Raw genomic sequence first — 27,648 nt, 5'->3', positions numbered from 1 at the left:
GTATGCTGGCCATGCAAGAACTGGGATTGTTTCATCTTCCAGGAACTGTGCACAGATCCTTGAAACATGGGGCCCTGCATTATCATTCTGCAACATAACTTGATGGTTGTGGATGAATGGCAAAACAGTGGGCTTCAAGACCTCATCACAGTATCTCTGTGTGTTCAAAATGCCATCAATAAAATGCACTTGTGTTCGTTGTCCCTAACATATGCTTGCCCATACCATAACTCCACTGCCACCATGGGCCACTCGATTCACAACACTGACATGAGCTAGTCGCTCACCCACACAACACCATATAGGTGTCTGCCATCTGCCAAGTACAATGAAAACCGGGATTTATCCGTAAAGAGAACACCTCTCCAACATGCCAAGCACCATAGAATGTGAGCATTTACAAACTGCAGTCAGGTGGAGATCCTAATGAGGATGGCAGATGAGCTTCCCTGTGATGATTTCTGACAGTTTCTGCAGAAATATTTGGGTCGTGCAAACCGACTGTTGCAGCAGCTGTCCAGGTGGCTGGTCTCAGAGCATCTCGGAGGTGAAGATGCTGGAGGTCCTGGGCTGGTGTGGGTACATGTGGTCTGTGATTGTGAGGCCAATTGGATGTACTGCCAAATTCTCTGAAACGCCTTTGCAGACGTCCTATGGTAGAGAAGTGGACATTCAATTTAAGGGCAACAGCTCTGGTGGACATTGCTGCAGTCAGGAAAAACTACACATTTTAGAGTGGCCTTTTTATTGTGGCCAGCCTAAGGCACACCTGTGCAATATCCATGCTGTCTATTCAGCATCTTGATGTGCCACATCTGTGAGGTGGATAGATTATCTCGGCAAAGGAGAAGTGCTCACAAGGTTTACACGAATTGGGGAACAATATTTGAGAGACAAAGGCCTATTGTGTACATAGAAAGTCTCAGATCTTTGAGCTCAGCTCATGAAAATTTGGAGCAAAACCAAAAGTGTTGTTTGAATTTTTGTTCAGTATATTTATTTTTAGTCTTATTAACTGGTTTATTCCTTTAAGCTCTACAAAGCCCATATTATCAGTATGTCTACATGGTTACAAAGATGGTGAGGATTAAAGAGGACTTTTTTGTTGCTGTATAGCAAATTTACAACAGCAGCCTTTCCAGCATTGTTACATCTACAAAATGCTTCGACTGCTGTCTCTTCTCCATACATAAGAGTGTATTTATGAATGTGCGTGAAGCCGTTCTGTCTTCAGAGCGATGCTTTAATGCAGCAATTGGGGATGGAGAAAGTGTGCCTGCAGCATGTAGATAGGAACACTGAGGAGGAGGAGAGACGGAGAAAGTGATGTGGAGTAGAAAGGAGGTGGGAGGAGGGTGATAGAGGAGTGGAGGAAAATGTGGAGAAGGACCACCCTCATTGAGAAGTCATTTTCAGGGAGCCTACCAAAGAAACCTTCCCACACACACACCATGGCCAGCCAGCCAATCAGATTGCTCTCATCTATGAGCCATCCTCCCTTGTACAGCTGCTTCATCTATGGCTCAGCAAAGCATATGTGAGGGGAAACAGTGGGAAGCGAGCCGGTGCACCACAGAGTTTTTCGCCTTGGGGGAAAGCAATAATCTTATTATTGCTGAAATTGTGAGCACAGAAAAGACTTTTAGTTTCTATCCAAGCAGCACGATCCAGTCAGCCTGAACATCCTGATAATGGTGAGTGATGTCTGAGTCATCATTTTCCTTCTGACTGATATTGGATGTACGAGATCAGGACCTTGGAGGGGGGTATTTGAGCCACGGCGATGGATGGTGACAAAGCATGCCGGAAGAGGGACTATTTGACATCAAAACAGCGAGACACTGATTGAAGAGGGGCCATGAGAGCCAGGAGAGAGGCCAGGATGGTGTCTGCCTGTTCACCATGCACAAACAGAAGGTCAGCTCTGATTTCTGCTACCTATTTCAGTTCAAACAACAAAAAACCTGCCAAACATGGCAGATTGGATGCATAGAATGTATATAAACTTTATAGTATAACAATAATATTTTAATGCAAAAATCTCCTTTGTATCAGTTGTGTAGTGGTCGTTTAAAAACATTTTCAAGATATAAATGGCAACATAAGTTTGAACATTTCAGAAATTGAAGTAGCATTTAATCACGTTAAAGCATGTTGTATTCTATAACCTTTTTGTGTATGCTGTCAAATCTAATACTACCTCCCTGACTGTCAGATAATCACCAAGTCATCTGATGATTTAAGGAATAATGTAGTACTAATGAAGCTTCCACTGATCCGATTACATGACCTTTATGTCCCTGCTAACATTTCTTGTTCCCTTCCTAATAAAAAACAAATATCTACTCTCTCTCTCTCTCTCTGAACACTGCAGCTTTGTAGATATCAATTAAATGTTTTTCTTCAAAAGTAGCTTTAACATTTAAACAAATAGATCAACAATTTTTAAGACTTTGCTGTTTAAAACGGTCAAATTCTTATATATTACTAAGACTAGATAATTATTGTAAAGATCAGAGTGGGGTTTGTTTTAAAAATGTGATTTAACCAACCTTTGGTCAGCCTATGTTTTCGGTAGAAGTTTGGTTAATTGTGTCAAACATGTTCATTGTCAATAATATGATGAATGCAGGGATTTCCCACACTGCACACGTTTGTGCTGGGAGGATTTTTCAGCTCACCTCGAAGTCTCTGATATGGTTTCTGCTCCCCAGGTCCATTAAAGGCAGTTTGATTAGATTTATTGTTCCTGTCAGTGGGGTTTGGGCAGCTGGGACCAGAGCAGTCCTAAGTCTGTTTTATGTTACCTTCAGGGAACCATCTCTAAGCTCCTGAATTATAGTCATCAAGGACCAAAGGAAGTGCTCAGAGCTGAAGCACTTTCTGATTTAGTGTTTCAGATATGAGTCAATGGAAAAAAATACTGGGCTTGGTTTAATGAAAGGAAGTGACTGCTGGCTACTGTGTGACAGAAATCTCCTTTGTAGTGCCTTTTTAACAAAATGCATAAATTACATATAATTTTTTTTCCCCGCTATGCTCATTAAAATTTACTAATCAGTTGTTTTTTTAATTTATGCAACTGGAGTCTATCAGATTATAATACAACATTTAAAGCTACTCATTGCAAACTATAAAATAAAATATAAAGAACTATGTCAATGATACAATTTGAAACAGTTTACTCCAGTAGTTTTCCTGATATATTGATATGCAGTTCTGAAACGTGGGTATGCTGTCAATGTAAACAAGACACTCAGCTAAATCTGATGAAAACCTCATGGAAGTTTGAGTCACATCATTGACCTACATTAGGCTGGCCATAGTGGCGGAATCAGACAATTATAGAATTGAGGAGACAATGTTGTGGTCAAAATGCAAGAGTGAATTTGCTGCTAAATGCAAAAAAAAAAAATAGACAACTGTCAAGAATAAATATCAGAGATCAAACAGTGGGGGGTGAGCACCAAAAAGACAGAGCTTGGCATTTAAATTTAAGGACACATTACATTGCAATGAGTACCTGTAAACCATTTAATGACAAGAAGCGGTAAAGTTAATAGTAAATGAGTTGGTGGGTCATGAACAAACTGCAAAAAACTGCAATATCACTCTTGACATTCCTCAAGTCTTCAAGGTTTTTTCCCAAAAAACTCAATGTAAAACCTTAAACATAAATTAAGAGTTTGTCAAACAAAAATCCTGATCAAATTTTATTATCTGATTAAAAAGACATTCTGTATTATTACTGCTGTAGAATGTCTTTCATCACCTTTTCTGCTTTGACAGAGGTGTTAGTTAAGCACAGATTTTAATTTTTGACATTCCCCTTTTCTTTTGCTTTTTGGAAATCTAAACTTTTTATTTTATTGTCTTAAAATCTGAATTTATATGTAAAAATTAGGAAAACGTGAGATATTTAACGTCATAGTTCCGATTGCATGGTACTTGGAAATAATATACCCTTCCATTCATTGAAGTCTATTTAGTCTTTTCCATTTGTGACTTAAGGCATGCAGATTTATTGATGAGGATAAACTTTTAATATATTTTGCTGACATGTTTTCTAGCTTGATGTCTACAATCAGTTGCAGTTCTTCAAAATATACATTAGTCTTTTCTAGATAAAGAAAAATGATTCGCTTAGAAAAGCAGCAATTGTATAAAAATGGAAAATTAATTATGTCATACTCCTGCTAAAACACGAAGACCTTTTTAACACCTGCGGTAGATACAGTAACTAACTTTGGCCAATTCTCAGAACAGGATTTGTGTCCTTATCTACGCTTTTCCATTTGTGGATGGATTTGTTGGAATATTTTTAGTTTTCCTTTTTTTTTTTTCAGTTCACTTCTCCCTGTTTTCAGATCATTAAACCTCCTTCTCCACAAAAAATTGAACCCGAGTGGCAAACGTTACACGGCTGTCTGTATTTCTGAGCCAGCTGTTTGAGCCACTCTGAAGGTGATTCATTATGTTCCCCTCTCTGTAGATCTGTCTGTCATTGGCACACCCACCTACCGCTTTTGTGAACGGTCTTGTTTTCACACTGGGTGGACATCTGCCTTACTGCAGTGTTACACAAGGAGAGGTGCCATGCACATATGCCATTTGATAGGATAAAAACTAAGTATAGAGCTTTCTTTGTCTTTCAGCGATTATTATTCATAGTCTGGTCTGTCAGTATCTGTCCACTGTTGGAGCTAACCTGGCAGCATATTCGCAGTTTGTACATAGCCTAATAAAGCATTGGTGTATATCTGTCTGGACTGGTCACAGGTGTGATGAATGGTAGGGTTTGCTTAAAATGAAGCCACATTATATCCAGGTTTCAGATTTTTTACATCGAGTTACAGAGCATATTGTTTCCCAGTTGGCCATGCGTTTCCAATCAGCAGGCGACCACTGATACCTAATCACTTGGGTTCTGGTGACTCACAATGTAAAGCTCATGTATTCATCAGCAACTTTAATCTCACAAATTACACTTAAGGTTTCAACCCACAGCTCAGCATGCCAACACTGCACTATTATTATTTTTGACAAAAAGCACACCACCTACCCATTGGGATTAATTCTAAATTGTATGAAAGGTATTTGTAAAGTAACAATTAAAAAAAAAAAAACATAATATTTAACAAAAAAAGACTATTAATGATAATAATAATAATCATTGCTGGCCAATTTGTTGGTTATCCTGTCAATCAGTTATAGTTTGACTATTCCTGACGTCAAGTAGCGCACAGCAAAAAAAAAAAGAATCATAAACTCATTTTTTGAGATTTACAGAGTTAAAATAAAGTGTCCGGATCACTTATTACCACTGGTTCCTAACAAATTGAGCTATAGGTTATCTGTAATCAAATGTGAGTTTGTCTTTAATTTTTGGCAACAAAACAAAGGACACAATTTAGAACAGTGCCCAAATTCTATTATGTTCTCTGAATAAATTAATATTTAATATTATTTTAGATATTCCTTGGTGGCCCATCGAGCCTGCATATAAGAAAACCCTGGATTGTTGTTTTTGTTTTTTGTTTTTTTATTATCTCAAAATCATAAAAAAAAGTATTTCTTTAAAAAAAGTTTTATAATTTTATGCTTTTTATTTTTTATTCTTAGTCAAGTAAAATAATTAAACAGTATTAGGTTGTTTAAACAACCTTATCATCATTGTTCTCTGAAACAATTGTGAGAAGATTTGGAGATATTAACTCTAAATTTCTTAGTCAAATGCAGGTTTTCTGTTACTAGAAAGTTGGAATTATCATGTTACATAAAACTGCAATCTGTTTTATGAGCTGTTTCAGAGACATAATGCAGTACTCATATTTGGGTTCCTTCTTTTCCTACATCTGAAAAAGGAAAACTTACTCATGTCCGTGTTTCACTGATCTGCGACTGTTGCCAACTTCCTGGAGACAGAAAATTGTAAGAGAATATGGTATTTATTTGGTACTTATGACACATTTGCAGACATGCCTAACTGCAAATAAATTGCAACATTTGTGCAACATTTCCTGAAAATGACAGGAAAAATTGTTGCAATTTAGTTACAAAATGTCTTCATCTTGTCTCAGTTAAATCACAATTCAGTCTCTTTTTTTTGTCTCCAGTCAGTTTGATTTCATGGATTGCCAAACTCTCATAAATTTGTCCCATATTTTTCAGGCTGTCTGATTCAGGGAAACTAAATTGAGACAGGTGCTCATGAAGACTTTTTGTTTGCAAAAATTTGTTTTGCAAAGGAGGTAGCTTGCAATTCTTGCAAACGTTTGAGACATTTTGAAAATAGCCTCTCAAATGCCGAATTTGTCGGCAGCAGTCGCAGCCCTGTGAGATACAAGTGCAACGGTCACTGTCACTAATCAACGTGAAGATTTTTTTAATGTAGAATCTAGAAGCATTTATGGAATTTGCATTTATTTGGCTTCCATAAGGAAGCAGACAGGAAGACTGACTGAATTACCTTGACTCTCAGCAGGTAATACCCAACCTAATCAATTTCTTTGTGAGAAAATATTAGATTTGATTACCTCACAGACCAGGCCGAGGATCTGTAAAAGGTACTCCGCAGCCGAATGAAACTTCTCAATAGCTGCTGTGAAGCTCAGTCAGGGGTGAAGGAGTGGGAAGAAATTGCTCTTACTGGAAAGCCAAATGCATTACCTGGTGCCTCAGCCAAAATAAATTGATTGGATAGATGGAGGAGTGGCTGGGGGCTACTGATCATAGTGATTCATTGGGTCTAGTGGGTACTCGGGGTTGAGTCACCGGTGGCACTAGAATGAGAGGTCTACTCTCAGCAGCAATCTGATTGTTGACTTACTAAAATGCACCAACACACAAATGTACCTACAGTATGTAGGCAGCATATGTGAAACATGAGCCCTAAGAGATAGACTCCGCCCCCTCCCTCGTCCACCGCCCCTGTTCACCTCCAAATGAAAAAAAAAAAAAAATTAAAAAGAGCAAATTATAGATGTTGTTGCAGCTTTCAATTGAAATTCAGTTCTTGGTTTTCCTGAAGACAAAGCTCTTTATAAAAACATTATCCGCACAGACTGTAGGAAGGACATCCAAATAGCTTCTTACTCTTTTAAAAAAAAAAAATAGCTTGAATCATTTTATTTTGGGGGTTTATTTGTTTATTTTTCTTCCTTTTGCAAATTATAGACTTCTTTTGTCTGGAAGAAATTTGGCATCTGTACGCGAACATTTGAGCGTAGTCGTAACCAGGACAATCGCATCATAAAGTATCGAAGAGCAGAGATTTTACCAAAGCTTCTCACTTCCTCTTTTTTACCCTCACTGATAGGCCAAGCAAAAGAAGTGGAAGAAAGTGATATGGAAACCTCAAAGGTAGGCTATAACTCGACAAGCATAAGACACTTCACACCGCAGATGTTTTGGGCTGTGTCATGTCATTAAAGCAAAAATGAAACAACAGCATTTTCTGCATATGCTCATGTATCTTGTGTTTTTCATACACAACAAAATCCCTAATCTTAATACATTCATCCTTTTTTGACACAAATGAAAATGTTATTCTTATAGCCACCATGAGAGGGAGCTGTTCTGCTCTTGCGTCATTTACTGACTTCCTGTCAGTATTGTCTTTTGCAGAAATGTCAAACTAAGCTGGTTTTAGCTTTAAAATTATAATAATAATAATAATAATAATAATAATAATAATAATAATAATGATAAAGGCCTTACTGAAAGAATAAGACTAACTGGACTTAAGTTGATCTTTACTGTGGTGTAGATTTATGTTCTGTGTGACAATGGATGATTGTTCTCATTCTTAACCCCAGGGATATTCAGTTGATTTAACCTTAAAATATGATGTAACTTTTGTAGAGTTTAAAAGGCAGGAAGGATGTCACTGCTGATGTGGGGAAAAAAATACATCAAAGGACATATATTGTGTTTTTCTGTTAGTTTTTGTTTAGTTGAGGCTGTTTTCTTGCTCTCAGTCTCGCTGCACAGCAGTGTTGGATAACCTGAATGTCCCTAAAAATAAATAGTTTAGCCTTTTTTTATTTTGGTCATGTTCCAATATTTATTACCTGTGTTTCCCTACAGGAGGAACATATTGGACTTGAGTATTATGCATGCTTTAACAGCACATACGTGAATTAAAGTACCTGCAGCAACACTTTCACAGCAGGTTCTGTCTGTGTTGGATCTAACCTCTAAATAAATCAAAATTTTACTCTTAAGAACTTTTACAGTCAAGATAAAAGTTACATCTTAGACCATTTTCTTCACAAATTTATTTACAACATAAAAACATGAAAGTAAATCAATGCAATATTTACTAAATTTGTATGTTGTCTTAAAGTATAAAATTTGATTTTAGTAGTTTCAAAATCTGGAAAAGTATGAAATAAAATTCAAATTTTCTATGCTGAAATCTTTTTGTCTTTTGTTTTCCCTCTTGTGTGTGTTTGTTTTTCTTATGTTAGCAGCTTACATATAAAAACAAATGATAGTAAAAAACAATATCTAAATGTTTTCTTATCATTAGAAATAAAAGTAAACATAAAGGTAACAAATGTAATAAAATACATTTGTTGACATTTATGCTACAATTGCCACAAAGGTCCTGTTTAAAATGAGACTTAAACACCAATTAGATCCAAGTAGCTTGTTTTAGCATTTAACATAAAATTTTTCTGCATACTGCTACAACTTAAACAGCCAGAATGTGGGTGGTCTTTTCAGGATGTTGTTGAGGTCTTCAGGGGTATATTAGGAATACAGACAATTCTCCATTATTTGTGATAAAGTGTGATAGGTTGTGGAGGGTTTTGAACATGCCTGGGTGGAGCAGGGAAACTGTTGTTGAAGCAGTAACAGCATATCCAAAACTTGGAGCTTCTGACACGTAGCTGCATCCTGATGCAGTCTGAGAGTCGTGCCAGGGCGGGCGTATAGAGTATGGTGAGGGTACAGGAAAGCATCTGGGGGAGGCATAAGACAGCAGGAAATAAAGCCTTTTTGGCGAGTACTAAGACTATAGCAGGGTCATGATTGCTCTCACGCTGAAGGAGCTTTTTGTAAATTTGCTGTGATTCAGCCATATCTTAATAGGTTGTGGAGAACATAGCGGGGTCATCATCCAGTGTGAAGGGGGCCTAAATTATGCACATTGTGCAGCAGTGGTTAAGAGAGGAAAGTGTTTGCTTTGGAAGCAAAATAAAACTGTCAAACTCTTCAGTATACCTGCAAACAGTTCAAATAAAACAATAACTTGGTTTGCCCTTGTTGTCTACCTGAGCAACATTTTTATCCAGCTTCATCTAATGGTACACTATAAGGAGAAGAAAGACGTATTATCATTTGCCCTTTTTGACTAAATTTTAAAAGCTGATTAGTTTTATTAAAGATGTTTTGTTGACATAAAAATTTTAAAAAATGACTTTTAAAAATAACTTGGATGGATTTCTGAAATTTTCTGTCTGCTGTTCTGAGTTCATTCAAGTCAAATCCGCATGCAGTCCTGTCAATAAAAACCTGAAAAATCTCTCACAGATGGTTGAATTAGAGAGATTTATTAAGGATTTTCTGGAGTTTTTTTTCTTATGATACTGGTAGAATTTTATTGCAATTTAGAGTGCGTTTAATAACATTTTGAGCATAATAGCCCCTGATGATTAATTTGAATGTTTGTACGGCACACCTCCTGCTCTAATGCTGCGTGTTAGTGCCATTCAATAATAACCCTGACGCCCACCCATTAGACCACCCAGAAGATGCATCAAAAGATAAACCTCATGATTTCTTTTTTATCATTATATGAGTCTATGTCTGTGGGAGCTAAACTTGCTGACGTTATCAAGGCTGTCAGGTTTTCTTTCACAGACGTACTTTGCAACTGAAAAAGCTCAAATTCCGCAGTTGCATCAGTGGAAAGTGTTGCAAATTTTTTTGACATCTTCTTGTTGCTTCCTGACCAGGCATGACATAGATAATTTGTGAAACTCAAAATAGCACAAACGCTATCTGCTCAGTGGCCTTGTGGGTTGAAACGGCACGGCAGCCCCGTCATCAGTAAGTGTAAAGGCAGTGTTTGCGTGCCTCTGTGGGGCTCAGCATTGTGTTTTTCCTAGTTTGTCAGGCTAAAAGCAGCACCTGGGGCTCACATGTGGTCGTGAGACAGCGGGGTCAGACTGCTCCTGACTTTGATGGTGAGGAAGACTGTCTCTGCGGCAACGGCTCTGATAGAGGGTTTGTCATGGCGGGGGTCAATCAATATCTTTCCAACCAATCCCTGATTTCATCACTCATTTAAAGCCTGTCATTTAATATACAAAGCCTGCCTTATTTAAACCCTAGGCTTTTTTTTCAGTTTTAGTGAGTCACTGCCACTGGTAAACGTTTTAACACAGAATGAATATGGACTTAGTTTATATGGCATATAACTTGTATAGCTGGTCTATTTTTTTTTAATACCCCTGTCAACTAAAATGAAAACTGAACACAGATTTAAATTTTAGATTCTTGAAAGCACATTGAACAAAGACACAGATGAGGCTTCTTTTCTCAGTCATGGTTGTTTTACTAAACCTCAGTTCCCAAAAAAAAAAAAATGTTGGGACATAGTGTGAAATGTAAATTAAAAACAGACTAATCTGCAAATTTCAGAAAATCATCTTATTCACAATGAAACAGTAAACATAACAAATTGTAAAACTAATAAATTGTAACTGGGGAAAAAAGGTAATTTTTTACACATCTCAGGGGCAACAAAAGGCTGTAAAAGTAAGTGGTTCAAATGGGAAACATCTGGAGGAGCATTTTGAAACTAATCAGGAAAAATGGCAACATGTCAGTATAAGACAAGCAGTTTAGAGAGGCGGAATATCTCAGAAATAGAGATGGGCAGAGGTTTATCACTCAGCAAAAAACTACATCTGAAAATAGTGGAACAATTTCAGAATAGTATTCCTCTGTTAATAATTCTATGACAGCTGAGCTTTTATTTTGTAGTATGGTAATATGGAACAATAGAAAAAAAGATATCAGTGATACTGAGAGGTTTTAAGGAAAGTGGTTTAGACAAAAAGAAAATTCAGAAATCAACTACATACAGTGCATATTGTAATTTTAGTGTCAATTTGGTAAATTAACCACAAGATGTGTTTTTCATCAAAAATAAAGTACATTGTTTCATCTCTTCCCTATAATTTAAATGGATTGAAAGGGCAACATTCATGCATTTTCGATTTGATTAGAATCAGAACAAAATGCATGTTTAAAAAGCTTTGAATAAGCAGCTCTTACAGGAATGTCATCAGTGTAGTGTTACAGTAAACCATCTGGATGTGGGCTAGATCTGGAGAGATCAGCGAAACCTGACCTCCTCGTCTTCTGGCAACATTTCTCTGAGCGCAGCAGCTGTCTATTGTTTGTTCAGCATCATGGATGTGATAAGTCACGGATGTTCTGATCATCAGTAACGGACCCAGTTTAAACTAGAAATGTCAATTCACACACTGACGTTTCATTAGAAAAGAAATCGATCATTTTAGTTCTTATAAAAAGACAAAGTCATACATCCGACAGTCAAATTATTTCAATTTGTTTTTGTCATTTATTTATTTTTAAAATCTCTGCACTCTACTGTAGTGAAATTAATGTCAAAGATTTCAACATTTTGTTAAACAGTGTGGAATGACATCAAGCTGTATGTCACATTGACTAATATTCTCAACAGGTATGCAATGATAAAGTTAGCATTCAAGCTAAAAATATTAGCTGTGACTTTTGTTTTTATTGATAAAATTTTAAAACATAAAGGACAGTTCTTCTGTACTCATGTTATGTTAGCTCAAAAAAGCAAATAGTTTAAAGTTAAATTTATTGGAAAGAACCAAATATTGTTTACATTTTTGATAAAGTCCACTTTTTTGTTTATTTATTTCATGTAGCTTACATACTTCTCCAGCAACAATCTTCAGTCTCTTGATTTTTGTCAAACCAAAACCAACAAAAAGGTTAGATGTAATAGTTACAATAGTATAAGGATTAAAGGTAAGCTTTTTGTTATATATAAAGCTTTTGTTTGTTCATATTTTTCCTTTCTGCTTTGTTTCATAATTATGGATGTATGTGTTGGAGGTTTGTCGCTAAAGAAACATTGACCTAGTTTTGTCCTGCTGCTGCAGCAGAATCAGGAAGTAGAGGGGTTTTTTAAAATGAGGGCTTTAATGTCAGCACATTTTGTACTTTGTTCTTTTATTCATGCACACGTGATAGACACACAGAAGGCCATCTGTATTTCACTTTCTCATTTTTTGGGGAGGTCATCTCAATGCTGAACATATCTGTCCCTCACAGTGTTGCTCATTGTTATAATTGGACTTATTTTGTCTTTATTTGCAGCCCTCATTCCTTTTTTTTCTTCTATCGGTCACGTTCACTCGCGACTGTTGTGTTTTTGTAAAATGTTGTAGGCTTTTAATATGCTTTGTTTCACTTGGTCCTCATATGTGTGTGTGTGTGTGTGTGTGTGTGTGGAGCTGTGTGATTGTTCCATGTGTCGTCGGTTTGTTCTTTCTGGGAAACGTTGTCCATGTTCCTGGCTTTTATGTTGCCATTTGTTATTACTCATGTAAGCCTTCATCCCTGTGACATTCAGCTTACATTTACATTTTTTGTATTTCCCACTTTGTAACGTCAAAATTGTGCGTATAGAAATTGCAACACCCAACTTACCTACTTACTAAATTTAAAGTGGTCTTGATTAACAGTTTTTCAGCCTTTCTAAAGGCCTTTCAAGATTTTTCTTTTGACTTTGGCTGTTTTTTTTAAGTGTATGATTTAATGTACTACCTTAGCATTTTTAGATGGGTTTTTTGTTTTTGGCATTTGTTTTGTTTTTCAATTCATTTAACTCAGACCTATGAATCATTCCACCATTAAAAGCTCTTAAACTCAAAGGATGAACCAGTGTTATGTTGACACATAATAAACTCAGCAAAGAACCAGTTTTAAGTCAGTTTTCATCACTTTGTTACCAGCAGCTTGTCACCGCACAAAACCCTGTCTTGGTCAGGTTCAAAAAAAGCACAGAAAATGTCTGAAAAAGCAGCCAAAGTCCAAAGAAAAACCTGAGGAACTGTTGATCAAAACTGCTTTAAAAGATGACAAGCAAAAAATTGACCTGTTTCTAAATTTAAGTCTATTGCCATCTGCTGGATATGTCAGTGTTTTGGGAGGGGATTTCCGCAATCCTGTCTGAATGAAGGTATTTGTTTTTAAATTAGAACAAAATGTCTTACAGTCATGAGAAAAGTCCTGGGCTTTTGCAATTATATACTAACTCAACTACTTCAAAAGACAAAAGTGTAAAAATAGTTATAAGGTTTTGCCATAAATCTTATCTCTAACCAAGAAGTCCAAGTAAATACACCTCACAGAAGTATCATTCAGTAGAAATATTTTCTGATAGCTGGTAAAACTCCTCCAAACAAGAAACTCCGAAATGGCTGCAAAAAGTGTTTACTGGTCAGGATTCATCCCAAATGAAGCTTATTGAATGCTGACCGTGATAGAGCCTAAATGTTTTTTGATTCTGGCCCTTTGTGGATTTTAGTTGAAAATCAAAAGGTTTGTGAATTAATGTATGAGAGAAATAATGTATTTTTAAGTGTCTCCCTTATGGTATTCAAGTTATGACTTACTTGTTGACCAGTGGTTCCCAAACTTTCTCTGTTTAACAAAGCTGTGTTTTCAGCATGTGAACGCTGAATCTCCTCCCTCACTGTGACCTTGACAACTCAGATTATCCAACATGGTCAGCTCGTCAATAAACAAGCTGCCTGCAGCAACATAATCACCCATTTATTTCTCTGATAACATGGGAAAGATGCATTTTATTCTCACCCTTGTTGAAGGAAAAAGGCACACGTGTAAATCAGTAAGGGAACAGCCATCAGACAGAGTAGTAAAGTCTACCTCACTATGCCATCCAATCCCACAAGGCAGTGCAGAAGGATTAATCCAGATTATCTGACAATGCTATTCTTAGACATAAATGAAAAACCCCTTGGACTAAATAAGGATTCAGTGGAATGTTTAAAAAAAGAACCTGAGAAACTGTAGGACTCTTTTTGTAATATTCAAATCCCTGCTATTTGCAAAATATACTATTGAGGTGGGATTCAGTACATAAAGCATGACCTCTATCATGTGTTGTCGTATTGAATTTCTCAAATATACATTAAAATAAAGCCATATACAGAATTATGTATGGAGATTACAAAGAAAATCCATAATCCTGTACTGTTTGCATTATAGGCTTAAACTACTTACATGAAGTACCAACATTGTAGCATGTTTACTCTTTAAAAATAAACATGATCACAGATAAATTGGATAAAACTGGATGTAATTTTGTTAGTTTTTACATCATAAAGAATAGTTTTCTTTATTTCATAGCCTGTTTTATTGTTTGACAAATGATATACTGCAGCATGACCAGCTGGGATTTGGCCAGCAGGTGGTATCAGTGAGACTAAACAGCTCACTTCCTGTCAGGCAAGACCTTTGGAGGAGCTGTCTATTCAGCACCCCTCTGTAAGCTGCTTCAGAATCCAGTCAGGCGAGAATCAAACAATAATTACACTTTGAGAGATGCATTACCTATTTATGGCTCAGAATAAAGAACTCCTGGTTTAAAAGACCAGAAAATATCACATTTTGAATAAAGAGAGTTTTGTTTAGTATAATAAAAGAATGGGTAATAGAATCTGGTGTATGATGAACTGGATGCATCATTTCCCACAACATAGTGAGGTTTTTATATTATTACTTTTTTTTTCATGCTGCATAGTTGTTTTTTTGTTTTGCATCTTTACCTGCATTTGCACGTCTTTGCACACAGCCAACAAAATGTCACAGTGACCCTTCTTTCTGCCCAGATTAGGTCGTTTGTGGTAGTAGTTTTGACAGAAATTAGCAATGCGTGCTCCATGATACATTAGTTTGATTTACTGAGGAAGCCAGGTCAAGATGTTCTGCTTTCATAAAAGGTGAAGTATTCTGTAGAGAACATTTTACTGAATGAACTCAGTGGTGTCTCTGGATGTTCCTAGGATTTATGCTAACAATAGGTGCACCATGCCTGCAGGTAACATTTGTGCTTTGTTTGTGAAAATGGTCCCAGCTCATGACTAGGTGAGCACCAGATGGACTCGGTGTGAGATGACTTACTGTCATTCTGTTTGACTGAAGTACAGGCTACTGGACTGTCTGCCGCCCCCCTGGGGGGAGATTAGCATCCGTTCAGAGCTCTACCTCGTTTCCTTTCCTTATTTTGCCCTTACTGCAGTCCTACAACATTCACGGTGGCCTTCAGAGATTGACAGTGCTAGATAACAATATAGAGTGAGCGTTCTTTACTATCTGTGCCCGGCTGCATCATGGCACTGAGACGCAGTGATCCTTCTCCCTGTGAGAGTTAAAAGTAATCACAGTGTTTGGTACTTTTAGATATAAGAGCTTCCAGCTATTGATTGGCTCTGAGAGTTTCTTGTATGGAGCCTGCTTTACAACTCTCACAGACACACATACACAAATATGCACAGCATTGAACGCATGCACAAACATAAACACACACACGCACACACACACACATTGCATCACCAACATCTACACTGGATTTTCTTGTATCAGCAAGCGAAAATCCACATTTACTAAATTTAATGCAATCACATTTTTGTCAACCTTTTTTTAATCATCAGCTGTCTTTTCCATGTCTCAGCTGCTTTACACAAAGTTTGCCATTTGGTATATTTTAAGTCTCTTTCTCACCTTTGCCCCTACAATGTGGCCACAAAGAAAATTCCCTCTGCATGTCACTTTTGATTGTTATCACACATTTGCCTTCGGCCAAGGGTGATAATTCTTTTGCCTGAGTCTGTATGTGTTTGTCTTTGTTTGCATATGTGCATTCGTTTACTGTGTGCAAAGTATGTAATGAGCCAATAAACAGGTTTTAATGAAACTGTCAGAGTAATAAATGGATAAACACCTACAACTGATTACCTTTTGGAGTCAGCACTATTCAAGATGGCCACCATGGCCAAGCCTTCTTAGAAAACACAAACAAAATGGCTTTTACTCAGTCACTTACAGATATTGAGGTTAAATTTGGTGTGGTAGTGGCTGAGTGTAATTTGAAACATACTCCGAGCACTAATTTTTTCAAACTTTGCTATTAACTATTTTAGTCAACTTTGTCTGTCTGTTGGCAAAATATTTCATTGACCACTGAATGGATTTTAAATTTTTTTTCAGAAAGTAATCATTGGTTGTTCCTCTAGCACCAATTAACATTTGCAGCCAAACCAATTTAAAATGACTACCAAACCCAGTCAAACTTAGCCAACACAAAAATTGCTATAACTCTGTCAATTTTTCAGATAGTAAGCGAAAATTTGATGTAGTAGTAACTGACAGTCATTAACGGGAGATATTTTAAATGTGACATCTTGCAATATTGCATGAGATTACGCATAATGCATAAGATGATCTTAGTCTAAAACTATGGCATGAAAAAGTGCAGGCAATAAGCATTCCTTTGAGAAATGTCATATATAAAATGGCTAATAAAAATACTTATGACACATTAAAATGTAGTGCTGCTCCACACTTTGCACATACTCACCAACTTTGCTCTGTGACTACCTCTGTTGCTACCTCAGAAACATATCAGTGGTGGATCAACTTTAACCCTTCATTCCACCTCAGTCATTTCATGCATGATACCAGTGGGAGATGAAGACATTTGACGCCTGCTTTGGATCATGTTTATAAAACTTCCTGCCAAGGCAGCATGACAGCTGTGTACACATCGCCAAAGTTACGTGGCAGCGCTGAATAGTTACCACACTCTGAGCCTTTCACAAGGTTCACTTGTCTGCTACAGAAATATTCCATCCACCCACAAACACTCAAGTCCTGCAGCATTATTAGCTTACCATTATCTGTTTTGGTTGCATGCCATTTCTCTATCAGTCAGTCATGCACTCACTCTCTTTTGGGAACATCAGTATCTGAAATAGCACTGGGAGTGAATGAAGCTCGATGACTCAGCAGGCAAAGCTCAATAACAAAGAAAAAAAGAATTTTAAACTGGTTTTTAATAAAAAGTGATTGTCTGTCTGGTGTTTTGCTATTAATGAAAGTCACAAAACAAAATAATACAAAAAGAAAACATGACTGAATGGCAAATTAAATTAGCTCAAGGAGAAAAAATTTCAAGATTTGTTGGTTGTGACCAGTCTTAACCACAGTCCTTGTAGTTAAGTTATCTACTGTTTGTTGTGAATTGAATGATTAGATGCTCTGCCTTATGTGGTCGAGGAGAAAGTTTTCATTACCTCTATCACATTACATACCATGCTTAATGCAATTATCCTGCAGCCTTTTTGTATTATTATTATTGGGGTCATTTTCTTTTCATCTGTATCAGGTCAACTGGATTAAACTTTAAAAAATGTTTAGATTTCCATGAGGACTTTGTTGTATTATTGATCACCTCCCTCTTCTTCCATAATTAAATGACATTAGAGTTGAGTTTTGGTTTCAAGATCTATTCTCTGCTGTGGCTCAGGAGGAAGAGCAGTTGTCTACTAATCATAAGGTTGGTGATTCAGTCCTGGTCTCCACCATCGCATGCTGAAGAAGACACAGAACCCCATGTAGCACCAATCTGTAAATCTGTGGGTGTGGAGGTGACTTGTAGTGTAAAAAAAGACAATAAATATGTCAATTTTAGTCCTTTTGCTCCTATGACATTTGTACTGCATGTATGTTTTAGTCAAAATCCAAAAATTGGAGTAATTTGTAGTTAAAAACTGTAGTTCAAAGACACAGATATGCTACTTCAATCCATTTTCTATACCTGCTTAAGCCTGTTCATTGTTGTGTGAGTTGTTGCCCATTTCCAGTGGTCATTGGGTGAGAGGTGGAGTACAGAACCCCAATACATCACAAGGCCACATAGAGATAATAAACATGCATACGCAGACACTTAAGGTCAATTTGGCCATTTAACCTAACATTTTGAACTTTGGTGGGAAACCAAAAGAAACCCACACATTTAAGAGGACAACAATCAACTTTCATACTAAAAGGATCTAGCAGGGAATTAAACTCAGGACCCTCTAGTTGTGAGTCAACAACACTAACCACTGTTTCACTGTGTCACCTGGGATGAATATCACTTTGAAAGCTCTCAATAGTTCCATCGCAACAACCCACTCACCAGCTTTGGGAGGACATCCTGAGTTTCAGATTACTATTTTTGTTTTCTAATCCTTTTAGCAATTTTATTTTCTGAGTTTAAAATAAGATTTTGTATTTTACTGTTCATTCTAGAGGGTGCATCTGTCCATTACCTCTGCCAAAGAGATTGTTTTCTGTAGTGTCCATTCAACCAAGTTTCTATCTATCTGTCTGTTAACAAAATCACTTCAAAACTAAAGAAGAGAATATTTGTCACAAAAAACAAGTGATTATATTTTGATGGTAATTCTTCCAATTAAGAATTATTATTAGATGATAATATACCTATGTACATAATATACCTAATACTAATGGTTTTAAATGAACATAAATATATATGTGTGTGTGGGGGGGGGGTGTAATGTGTCAGGTAAAATGTCATGCTTTTGCCACATTTTACTTGTTATTGTTACTACTTCTAACATATATTTCTTGACATTGTTAAAAGTGTTGTTAAAAATGTTTTTTTAAAGGAAAGCCAAGCTGCTTGTCCTCTTATTTTAACTTGACTCAGTCAGCTGAACTGAAAAGTCACCTCAAGTGCAACCTAAACTAGTTGATTTGATAAATCTACAGTAATGCTGACTGGTTTGACTTGATTTTTTTCAAAATGCGAATGCTCTTAAATCAAATAACAACTTGACAAAAGCAACATTTTTAGACTTCCATTTGCCTCAAACTGTGAACAGTAAAATAACTTTTCAACCCGTGAATTACATTTGCTGACATTAAAGACAAGAGCACAATGCCGCAGCATCTGGACAATCTAAGGCTTGACAGACATTTTATCCTGGTTAATTAGGTGAATAAGGGTGAATTACTGTAGCTTTAATTTCATGTTGTTGCAGTTATATAACGCTTATTAGCCAACTAAGCAAACTGACTCACCATGGAGTCCATCTGATTCATCATGTACACATAGCTGTAAACACAGGGAGCATCCAATTGCACTCAGTCCATTAACAGATTAACAGGGTTATCTGCTGATACCAATGAGACCCAGAGTTGAAAATGTTAAAACTGTTCCCCTCACTTAAATATGTTAGCACAGAAGATGGTACAAATGGAGGCTGCCACCCTGCCCTGCTCTTTTGTCCTGGACTGGCTGGGATCATTTTTGAGAGAAATAGAGAAAGAGAGCCATCTAGGGAAAAGGGCAGAGAGGACAGGGAGGAGGAGGGAGGAGAGAGAGATCCTGCGCCTGCTCACTGAGAGCGCAGCAAGTGCAGCTTTCATCCGCTGCGGAGACTGAGGCTGAGACAGAGGGAGGTTGAGTGAGCAAACAGAAGCTCGAGGAGCTGTGCATGAGAGCTTGACAGAGTTGGAGAGGAGCAGTGACGAGCCATGTTGGCACCTATTTGTGATTCGTAGCCCTCCTGCCTCTGCGGCATGCAGCAGTTTGTGCTGCGAACGTTGCAGTGCACGACATCTTTTTATTTTTTTTCGTTCTTTTTTTCCTTTTGGGAAAACTATAGAACCCCAGGGAGGTGTGAATTACTGGCACAAGTGTTCAGCACTGCGGCACCTTGACTCAAGCAAAGGAATGTAGCAGCAGAACGATTGGGCTAAGCCTGAGGCTCATCCTTTCAGACTTTGGTCCCCTACCCATCTATCAGCCGCAACATCCACTCCTGTCTTCCTCCTGTGTGCATCTCTCTTGCTCTGTGTATGGGAGGTGAGGCGGTGGCGGGCTGGCAGTCAGCATGCGGCGGTGTGAACGGGCAGCCCGGTGCCCACAACACGCTATGGACATCAGGCAATCTTCACTGTACTAATGAAAGGCTTCAAGCTCGCCTGGTAAGAACGAACAGACTCTGGACTTTGAAAGATAACTTGTTTTTTTGTTGTAGCTTTAAGGCCGTCACGTATGCAAAGCACAACCCAACCACAGACAAGATGTCTGTGACCATTATTTTGGCATTTTTCTGGGCTCAGTTACTCGTAAGACTGCATCCACTTTAAGTGGAGCAAAAGATGTCCATTTGTTGGTTTTTTTCTCGTGTATCTCTCTGCACATTTTCATAAACTATACCAGCCGTCCTGTAATGAGTAGTAGGTCAGGACCAGTAAGCTATGGCCAGATTGTGCATGTCCACTCCAGCCAGTGCAGGCTACATGTAGCAAGCCTTTTTTGCACTGTGACTTTAGCGACCCTGCTCTGCTCCCCTCTGGCTGGCTCAGTATGAGCAGAGCAGCTGAGGAGAAACGCTCACGTGGCTGCCTGGAAAAAAGAAAAAAATAGCTGGCACATGCTGCCTCTGTCTCTTCCTGGCTTTCCCTCAGTTTTTTTTTTTCCTTCTCCTGTTTTTTCATCCCATTGTTTTCTCACAAACATACCCACAGCCAGATGTCTCTTTCTTTCACTTTCCTTTTGAACCTGTTTTTCCAACCGTTTTCTCTTTTCACACTTTTCTATCATCTCTCCTTTTATCCTCTCTTCCCCCGGCGTGTCTGTATGCCCCTCCTCCTCGTGCTTGATATTTTTAGAGACGAATTACAGAGCACTGCAGGAGCAACAAAAAAAAAAAGAAAGAGGGGGAGCAGTTTCGGCAACGTGTGTCCTGCTTCCTTCCTAATTTCATGAGGACCTCTCTTTCCCCACAGGATCTCCTGTTTTCCCTCAAGACTCCTTCACGCTATATTTGTCCATGTCCATCTCATTTTCATCCTTCTGCTGTGTGCTCTTTTATTATCTTAGTAGTCTCAAATCAATCACTAAATCCTCCACTCATTTCTTTATCAGACAGCAGGCTTTCGTTTAAAAAAGTCCTTTCAGGTCTACATAAGATACAGATGTGGATAAACTGGTTTGTACACTTTGTTAAATAGAGAAAAAAAAACAGAAAGGTCACTGAAATAACTTGAAATTAACAAAAGTAATAAAAAAATTCTTCAAAATCAAATAATGAAAATCAGTCTTTTCTTTTGAACTGTGGTTGTTCAGATTTCTTTTAAACAACAAGTTAATTAAACTGGCCTTGACAAAATGGATGGTGCCCTAGAACAGAAATTTGACTACAGGGACATGTTAAACTAAGGTGTGTCCTATAATCGGCATCACAGGTTCTTCAATCTTGTAATCAGCAAGTCTGGGTGAAAAGTAGTGACTGTGCTGTTTGGTATCATGGTGTGTAGCACACTAAACATGGACCACAGAAAGCTGAGGACAGAGTTGTCTCAGGAGCTTAGAAGGGAAATTATTGACAGTCATGTTAAAAGTAAAGGCTATAAGACCATCTCCATGTGCCTCTGGCCGATGTTGCACATATTATTTAAAAGTTGAAGGTCCACAGGACTTTTGCCATAAGGAAAACTCATAACAGATTGGAGACGGTTACTATAAATAGGAATCAAAGAGCCCAGAAAAAAATCCAAAGAGATTAAAAGTGAACTCCAAGGTCAAGGTTCATCAGGTTGTGGTAGAATGTGAAAACTGGAGCTTTTGGGAAGTCCAGTCAGCTCTATGTTCACAGAACCAAAAATGAAGCGCACATAGTAAAGAACACCGTACCTACAGAGAAACATGTTCTGTTCTGTTCTGGGGCAGATTTGCTGCATCTGGCACAGGATGTCCTGAGCCCTGATCATGCAGTCTGGAGAAGGAACCCTTCAAATCTGAGACAGATGGAGCAGTTTGTTCATGAGGAGTGAGTTAAGATACCTGTGAACAGGTGCAGAGGTCTCAGAGAGAGTTACAGAAAAACCTGGATTGTAGTGATTCCCTCAAAAGGTTGATCAACAAAATTTTATTATGTCCATGGTCTTATCTGTTTTGGTAACATCAGTTTCCATAGTTTGTCTTTAAAAATAATATTGCTGAACCAAAATTCAATTTCAATGACTGATTTTCATTAGTTGATTTTCAGTCATTTTTTTAATTGTTATTATTATTTTTGTCCATTTCAAGTAATTTCAGTTACCTCTGTAGGTTTTTCCTTTTTAAGCAAAAGGGTACAAATCAATTTATCCACTTGTGTAGGACAGACTGAATCCATACAGTATATGATAGTCATTCAGGGTGTCGTCTTGTTTCGGTGCAGTGGTCTCTGAACGCTGAGGGTCTTTATCATTCATAAAAACACTGTTAAACCTGAGTCTGTCCTCAGTTAATCTGTTTGCAGCAACCTGACAGGCACAGGTTGCTTCACACACACAACGGCCATCTGTTAGCATCACATGGTCCACTACATGGAAGACGACTGTCTGACTGCCTAACTAATGCTTGCCAGCCTTTCAAGTTACATAACTCTTTCAAAAGTTTCTGCATTTAATGAAGATGTGTTTTAGAGAGTAGCTTTAAAAATTTAAAAACTAATAATGTTCTCTTAAGCATAAACTAAAGTAAAAAAAAGCCCTCACAGTTTTATGATTTAGAAGTTCAAAAATTATTGGGACTATTGTAACTAGTAGAAATGTAACACTGCACTCAAATTACAGTTTGTTACTATTTAATACAGGTTTAGACAGGGAACCTATACAACTTATACAAAATAAAAATGAATAAATAAAAAGTCATGTTGCATTGTATTAATTTCTCAGTTTGAACTGTGAACAATATCCTACAGGCCATGTGTCAAGCAAAAGGTCTGTTAAATCCCTGAAAGGTATCTCTCTTAGGTTAAGAAAATAGTAGAAAAATATTGTTTGAAAGATTTAAACTACTGATTTATTTGATTTGGCTTAAACGTGATGCAAAATGAAAAGGCATTATAGAGCTAAATAACATCTCCTGATGTGAAATTACAAAAATAAACACTCACACTCAGCTTCTCATAATAATGTCAGTTAGACACCAGAGGGCATTTCACAGCACCAAATTAAGAGCCGCTTGGCTTTCCATACTCCACCTCTTGCTTTCTGCTCCTGCCAAGAACTCAAAACCTTTCCACACTGCAGATTCAAATTAAACCTGTCTTCAGACTCCTGCAAATCATCTGAACCAGCCATTCTTACTTTGCTTTAGTATAGAAATAGTGTAGAATTAGATAGTGTCTTCCACTGCTCCTATTCTGTTGCTTGCAAAATGTCATTAATACATGTTCTCTCTTTTAGTTTAGACTGGTGATCGCGTGTGACTAACGTAATCTCAGTCTGACTGAATGCACCAAACCTGACTTCTGTACCATGACTGTTCTGTGCAGATACATGTACCATTACAATCCTACTAATGAGTGATTGCTAAGCTTTTGACATATAATTTAAATACAGTCTGCTTTGTAGACAAATTAGTGTGACTTACAGATTCCTCCAGTAAAGAGTACCATAATCACTGCATTAACTGTCTCAGGTTACATCTTGAAACAGCAGTTTATGGGACTTCACTGAAAGATGTGATTTATTTGCACCAAAATGTGGCTTTTCCATCTCCTCAGGCCAAACTGGTGTCTTGTGATCGATGTGATCATTTAAGATAATTACTGTAAGATTTATGTTCGTTACACATTAAAACTCAAACTAAGACACAATTTTTAAATGCTAGTCTAAACTGTCCAAAAGTGAACGTAAGAGAAAGGTACACAGATGATTTTTAGAAAATTTGAAGTTTACAGTATCATTCAGAACTTATTAGACCAGCATGTGGTTTTGTGAACTCCTCAAAATTCAACAGGAGTTTAGATGAGGATTCCAACCTAAATTAAACCATGACATTAACAAAAAAGTAATGAAGTTTAGTGTTAATCATCAAAAAGACAAACAGAAGAAAATAGGGCTCAATTACCAGATGAAAGTTTGCCATAGACAGTTCCTGTTGTGATGGAGGGCAAAGCTGTTATTCTTCTATTAGTTATTTGTTAGGAGATACTGTAAGAGGAAAAAAGAAGAAAAACTTTTTGTGCACGTGTTTTTCTGTGTGACAGCAAAGGGAAGAGAGATTTCTCTGGATTTGGCCTGGGCCCCAGTGCATGGATGTTTGCTCTTGGTATGACATTTGGTGTGACTTAAATCTGTGCGTGCACACACACACGCACACGCACAGATGTGCACGCACACCCAGCAGCAGCTGTAGCAATAGCAAAGCACCGACAGCTGGCTCGAGGCAGAGATTTCTCGCCGCACGTGTCATGGTGGACTGCCCTTTGTTGTTGCACGACAGTTGGCCAGACTGGAAGCACAGACTTAGCGTGAGTTTGTGTTTATCATACATATCTAAACCTCTTAAATAATATTAATGTCAGTCAAAACAAGATAATATACTACTCCAAATACTATTCCACTGTCGGAAAACAGTGCAGAAAAGCATCCAGGAGGAGTTTTCAGTTTGTGCCACGTCAACCACAGGTGGATACAAGCACATCTGACTGCAGAGTCAACAGGAGAAAACATCAAAAACATTTATATATTTCAGATGAATCCTGTTAAATTTTTATGAGTGTTTCTCATCCTCTCACATCTATGCAAACTTGAACATCATGCTGAGTCACTGATGTGTCCCTTGGCTACTTTTGGTTGACTTTGAATTTGTAGCTCAAAGGAAGGATTTTTTTTATTTTTATTTTTTTACAAGTGGCATTAAAAAGACTTACATGAAAGGCTGGCTATTCAGCTGGCTCTCAGGATTGATATGATTATCATATGCAATGATCACTTCCTCAGCTTAGAAAATGGCATCACCAGATGGCGAGAGTCAGAAATGAGCAGCAAGTCTTGGACCCAGCTGCAGCCCTCTACATATACAAATATAAATATATATGTATATGTAAAGGAATGAAGTTCACAGCAGGGGCTCTGCAGTCAGGTGAAACTGCAGCATTGTTTCCCTCGCGGCCTCAGCTTATTAACTTTCTCCTTCTCTCCTTCTGTTTCAACCCCTGTTTTCTCTCTTTTCTTTCTCTGCATTCTCTCTACGACCCATTTGTCATCACTGATTATGCTCCGCACTGTTCCCCCGCTGCAACTCTTCTGGCTGTATTCAATCTAACAACTGCTTTTTTTTAACTGCAGTGGGAGAGGAAGTGACAAATTGCATACCTGTAATTTCCATTGCTTTATAAGTCAGTGAAAAAGACCAGTATTATTGCATGACCATATAAGAAGGATGCCCAAGGCAGCAAGTTAATGCTACCTAAAAAGGAATACTAGTCAAGTCAGTTCAGAGTTGATGAATTTTCTAAAGATACATTTTTTTTCCTATTTATTGTAAATAGAATGAAAATGTAAATAATAAATTAAAAATCTTACAAGTAATTTTACTTTTATTTTATTGCAGACGCTGAATTATGAACCCAATCATCTGTTTTTTTTTTGTTGTGCCTTAGTAATTTTGTTTCATGACTTCTAATATGTACGTCTAAATTTTAAGCTAGCAACATATTCCAAAATTGCAGGGACATTTAATTATCATTATTTAATACATGTGCAGTATATATAACCACACCAGAAAGCAAGTATTTAGGAAAATCATTGTCCAGGAATACAGTATAGAGGTAAAATTACTACTTCTATGTAGGACTAAAAAGGCTTTATGCCAATCTTTTCCAGAGGCAACAATGACTTTTTAGGGTTCTAATGCATATAAAATAAGATATCACAGAGTAAAAACATGTAATGTTGGCAAATAAATTAATATTCCATTATTTCCTCAAACAAACAGACCTTTTTGAAGTTTAGATAAAGAATAAAAACGACCAAGTTTATCAGTAAAACGTTCGACAGCAAGGCTCTGTGATGGTATGGAGTGGTATCAGTGCTCTTAGCAAAAGTTGTCCATATTTCTGTGACGGCGGCATTCATACAGAAAAGTATACTCAGATTTTCAAACAATAAATTTTACATTCTACATTGCTTCCTTTTCAGGAATGTCTGTCCATATAAGACAAGACAGTGCAAAACTACATTCAGCACAAAAGCATGGCTGAGAAACAAATACCGCAGCCCTAACCTGTCCTCAGTCGAGAGAGTGAGGAGAATTGTAAAATGAAAGCTGCAATCTGTAGGACCACAATTTGTAGTGCACCTTCAAAAGAGAAACCTGCAACACTTCATCTCTTCGTAACCTCAATATCGGAATGTCAAGAAAGGCAACTTTACGAAGTGGTAAAGTTTGACTCTCCTATTCTGGTGGTTGGTGAAAGTCCACACAATCATAACAGTTTGAAGAAAACAGATGCATTTACCTTCTACTGTAAAACTTACTGTGAGAGGGAATGTTTGCCTCCCCTACAATTCTGTTGGCCTCGCCATTAATAGACTGGAAGCTGTATTTGGGGACTATTATGCATACCTCTTCTGTGATAAATGTATCATTAAAAGGCCTTACATTAGCGTTTCATATGCTTATCTGTGCAAACAATAGGGCCACTTTGCTGTTAAGCTTTTTAGAAGAACAATGAGAACCTGCTCCCCCTCCTTTTTTTTGAATTGCTGATGCTCCTGTACATACTAGCAATAGAGTGTCTTGTTCACAAAAGTCCATTTCCCCTGGTATTATAACCCTCTATGACTCGGTGTGTGTCAATACACTGATATTTCTTTGAAAGAGAAAATGTGTTTGTTTTCATGTGTGTTTTCTCTCTACGTTCATTTTATCTAACCTACTTGAGTAGTACCAGAGTACTATAACAGTTGTAGATAGCTCTGCAAATGACCATTTAACTTTACGAGCACAACATGCAGCCAGCTCATTTCAGTTATGACCAGTGCACTGTACCAAGAACCACAAACGATTTGAAAATGCTGCAAGAAGTAAAGTTAATTTGTGTTCTTTCAATGAATGCTTTGTAACTTTTTATATGGATATAAGTGTATTATGAGGATCAGTGTTTGCCATCCTCTGCACTTACATCAGCTCTGCACAGTTTTCTGTCTACCCCTCATGGTCTTTCAGCCAACTGTGTTGTCCCCTGTTTGTCCTGCTTCCTTCCGCCCAGATCCCTGGCACATGGCAGTGACTGTGCCCTGTCCCGTGGAACAAAGTGCCCCATGGCAGCCTAATTTAGCTGCCAGTTTCCTGTTCCCTCCTGCTCCTTTCGTTGATCGCTTAAATCAGCCCCCCGAGTTGTGCTTTTGAATTTAAATTAGTGTTTAAAATAAATCTGCTTTTAAAACAGACTTGTGCACCTAAAGGTACAGAAGCCTGTAACTTTAATATGAATTCAGTTCACAGATGGCCAATACATAGATTCTCATTTTAATTTAGTTTAGAGCTAATTGCTAAACTTATGTCTTTTGGATTACATTTGAATAGTTTTGGGGGGGGTTTTCTGATTGCTTAACCTATCACCCAAAATGCACTTTGGCTGGACTTAGGCTCTAAGTTTTTGTAGATAACTAATCAAGTGTGACGATGCTTTATGCAACGTCATTGCCCTCCTTCAAATACACACACACACACACGCACGCAAGCAC

General features: G+C 37.6%; 1 protein-coding gene across 10 annotated transcripts in view; it reads left to right on the top strand.

Moving 5' to 3' along the window:
- Positions 1-27,648, top strand: part of gramd1bb (GRAM domain containing 1Bb) — a 136,793-nt gene that overhangs the window by 61,597 nt on the left and 47,548 nt on the right. The window contains exons 1-2 of one of the 10 annotated variants that reach the window (XM_025006797.2): positions 1,337-1,917; positions 7,319-7,362. The exons of 8 other annotated variants lie outside the window; for them this stretch is intronic. In XM_025006797.2, coding sequence (XP_024862565.1) covers positions 1,903-1,917; positions 7,319-7,362 — 59 coding nt within the window. In that variant the 5' untranslated portion in view covers positions 1,337-1,902. Of the gene's footprint in view, positions 1-1,336; positions 1,918-7,318; positions 7,363-19,607; positions 20,101-27,648 lie in introns of those variants that run through there. One more of the 10 variants, XM_025006798.2, reaches the window with a different exon arrangement.

This window comes from Kryptolebias marmoratus, linkage group LG2 (genome assembly GCF_001649575.2).
Source record: "Kryptolebias marmoratus isolate JLee-2015 linkage group LG2, ASM164957v2, whole genome shotgun sequence".
In the NCBI taxonomy this organism is placed as follows: domain Eukaryota; kingdom Metazoa; phylum Chordata; class Actinopteri; order Cyprinodontiformes; family Rivulidae; genus Kryptolebias; species Kryptolebias marmoratus.
Note: the sequence above shows the minus strand (reverse complement) of the source record. Positions and strands in the feature narration are given on the sequence as shown.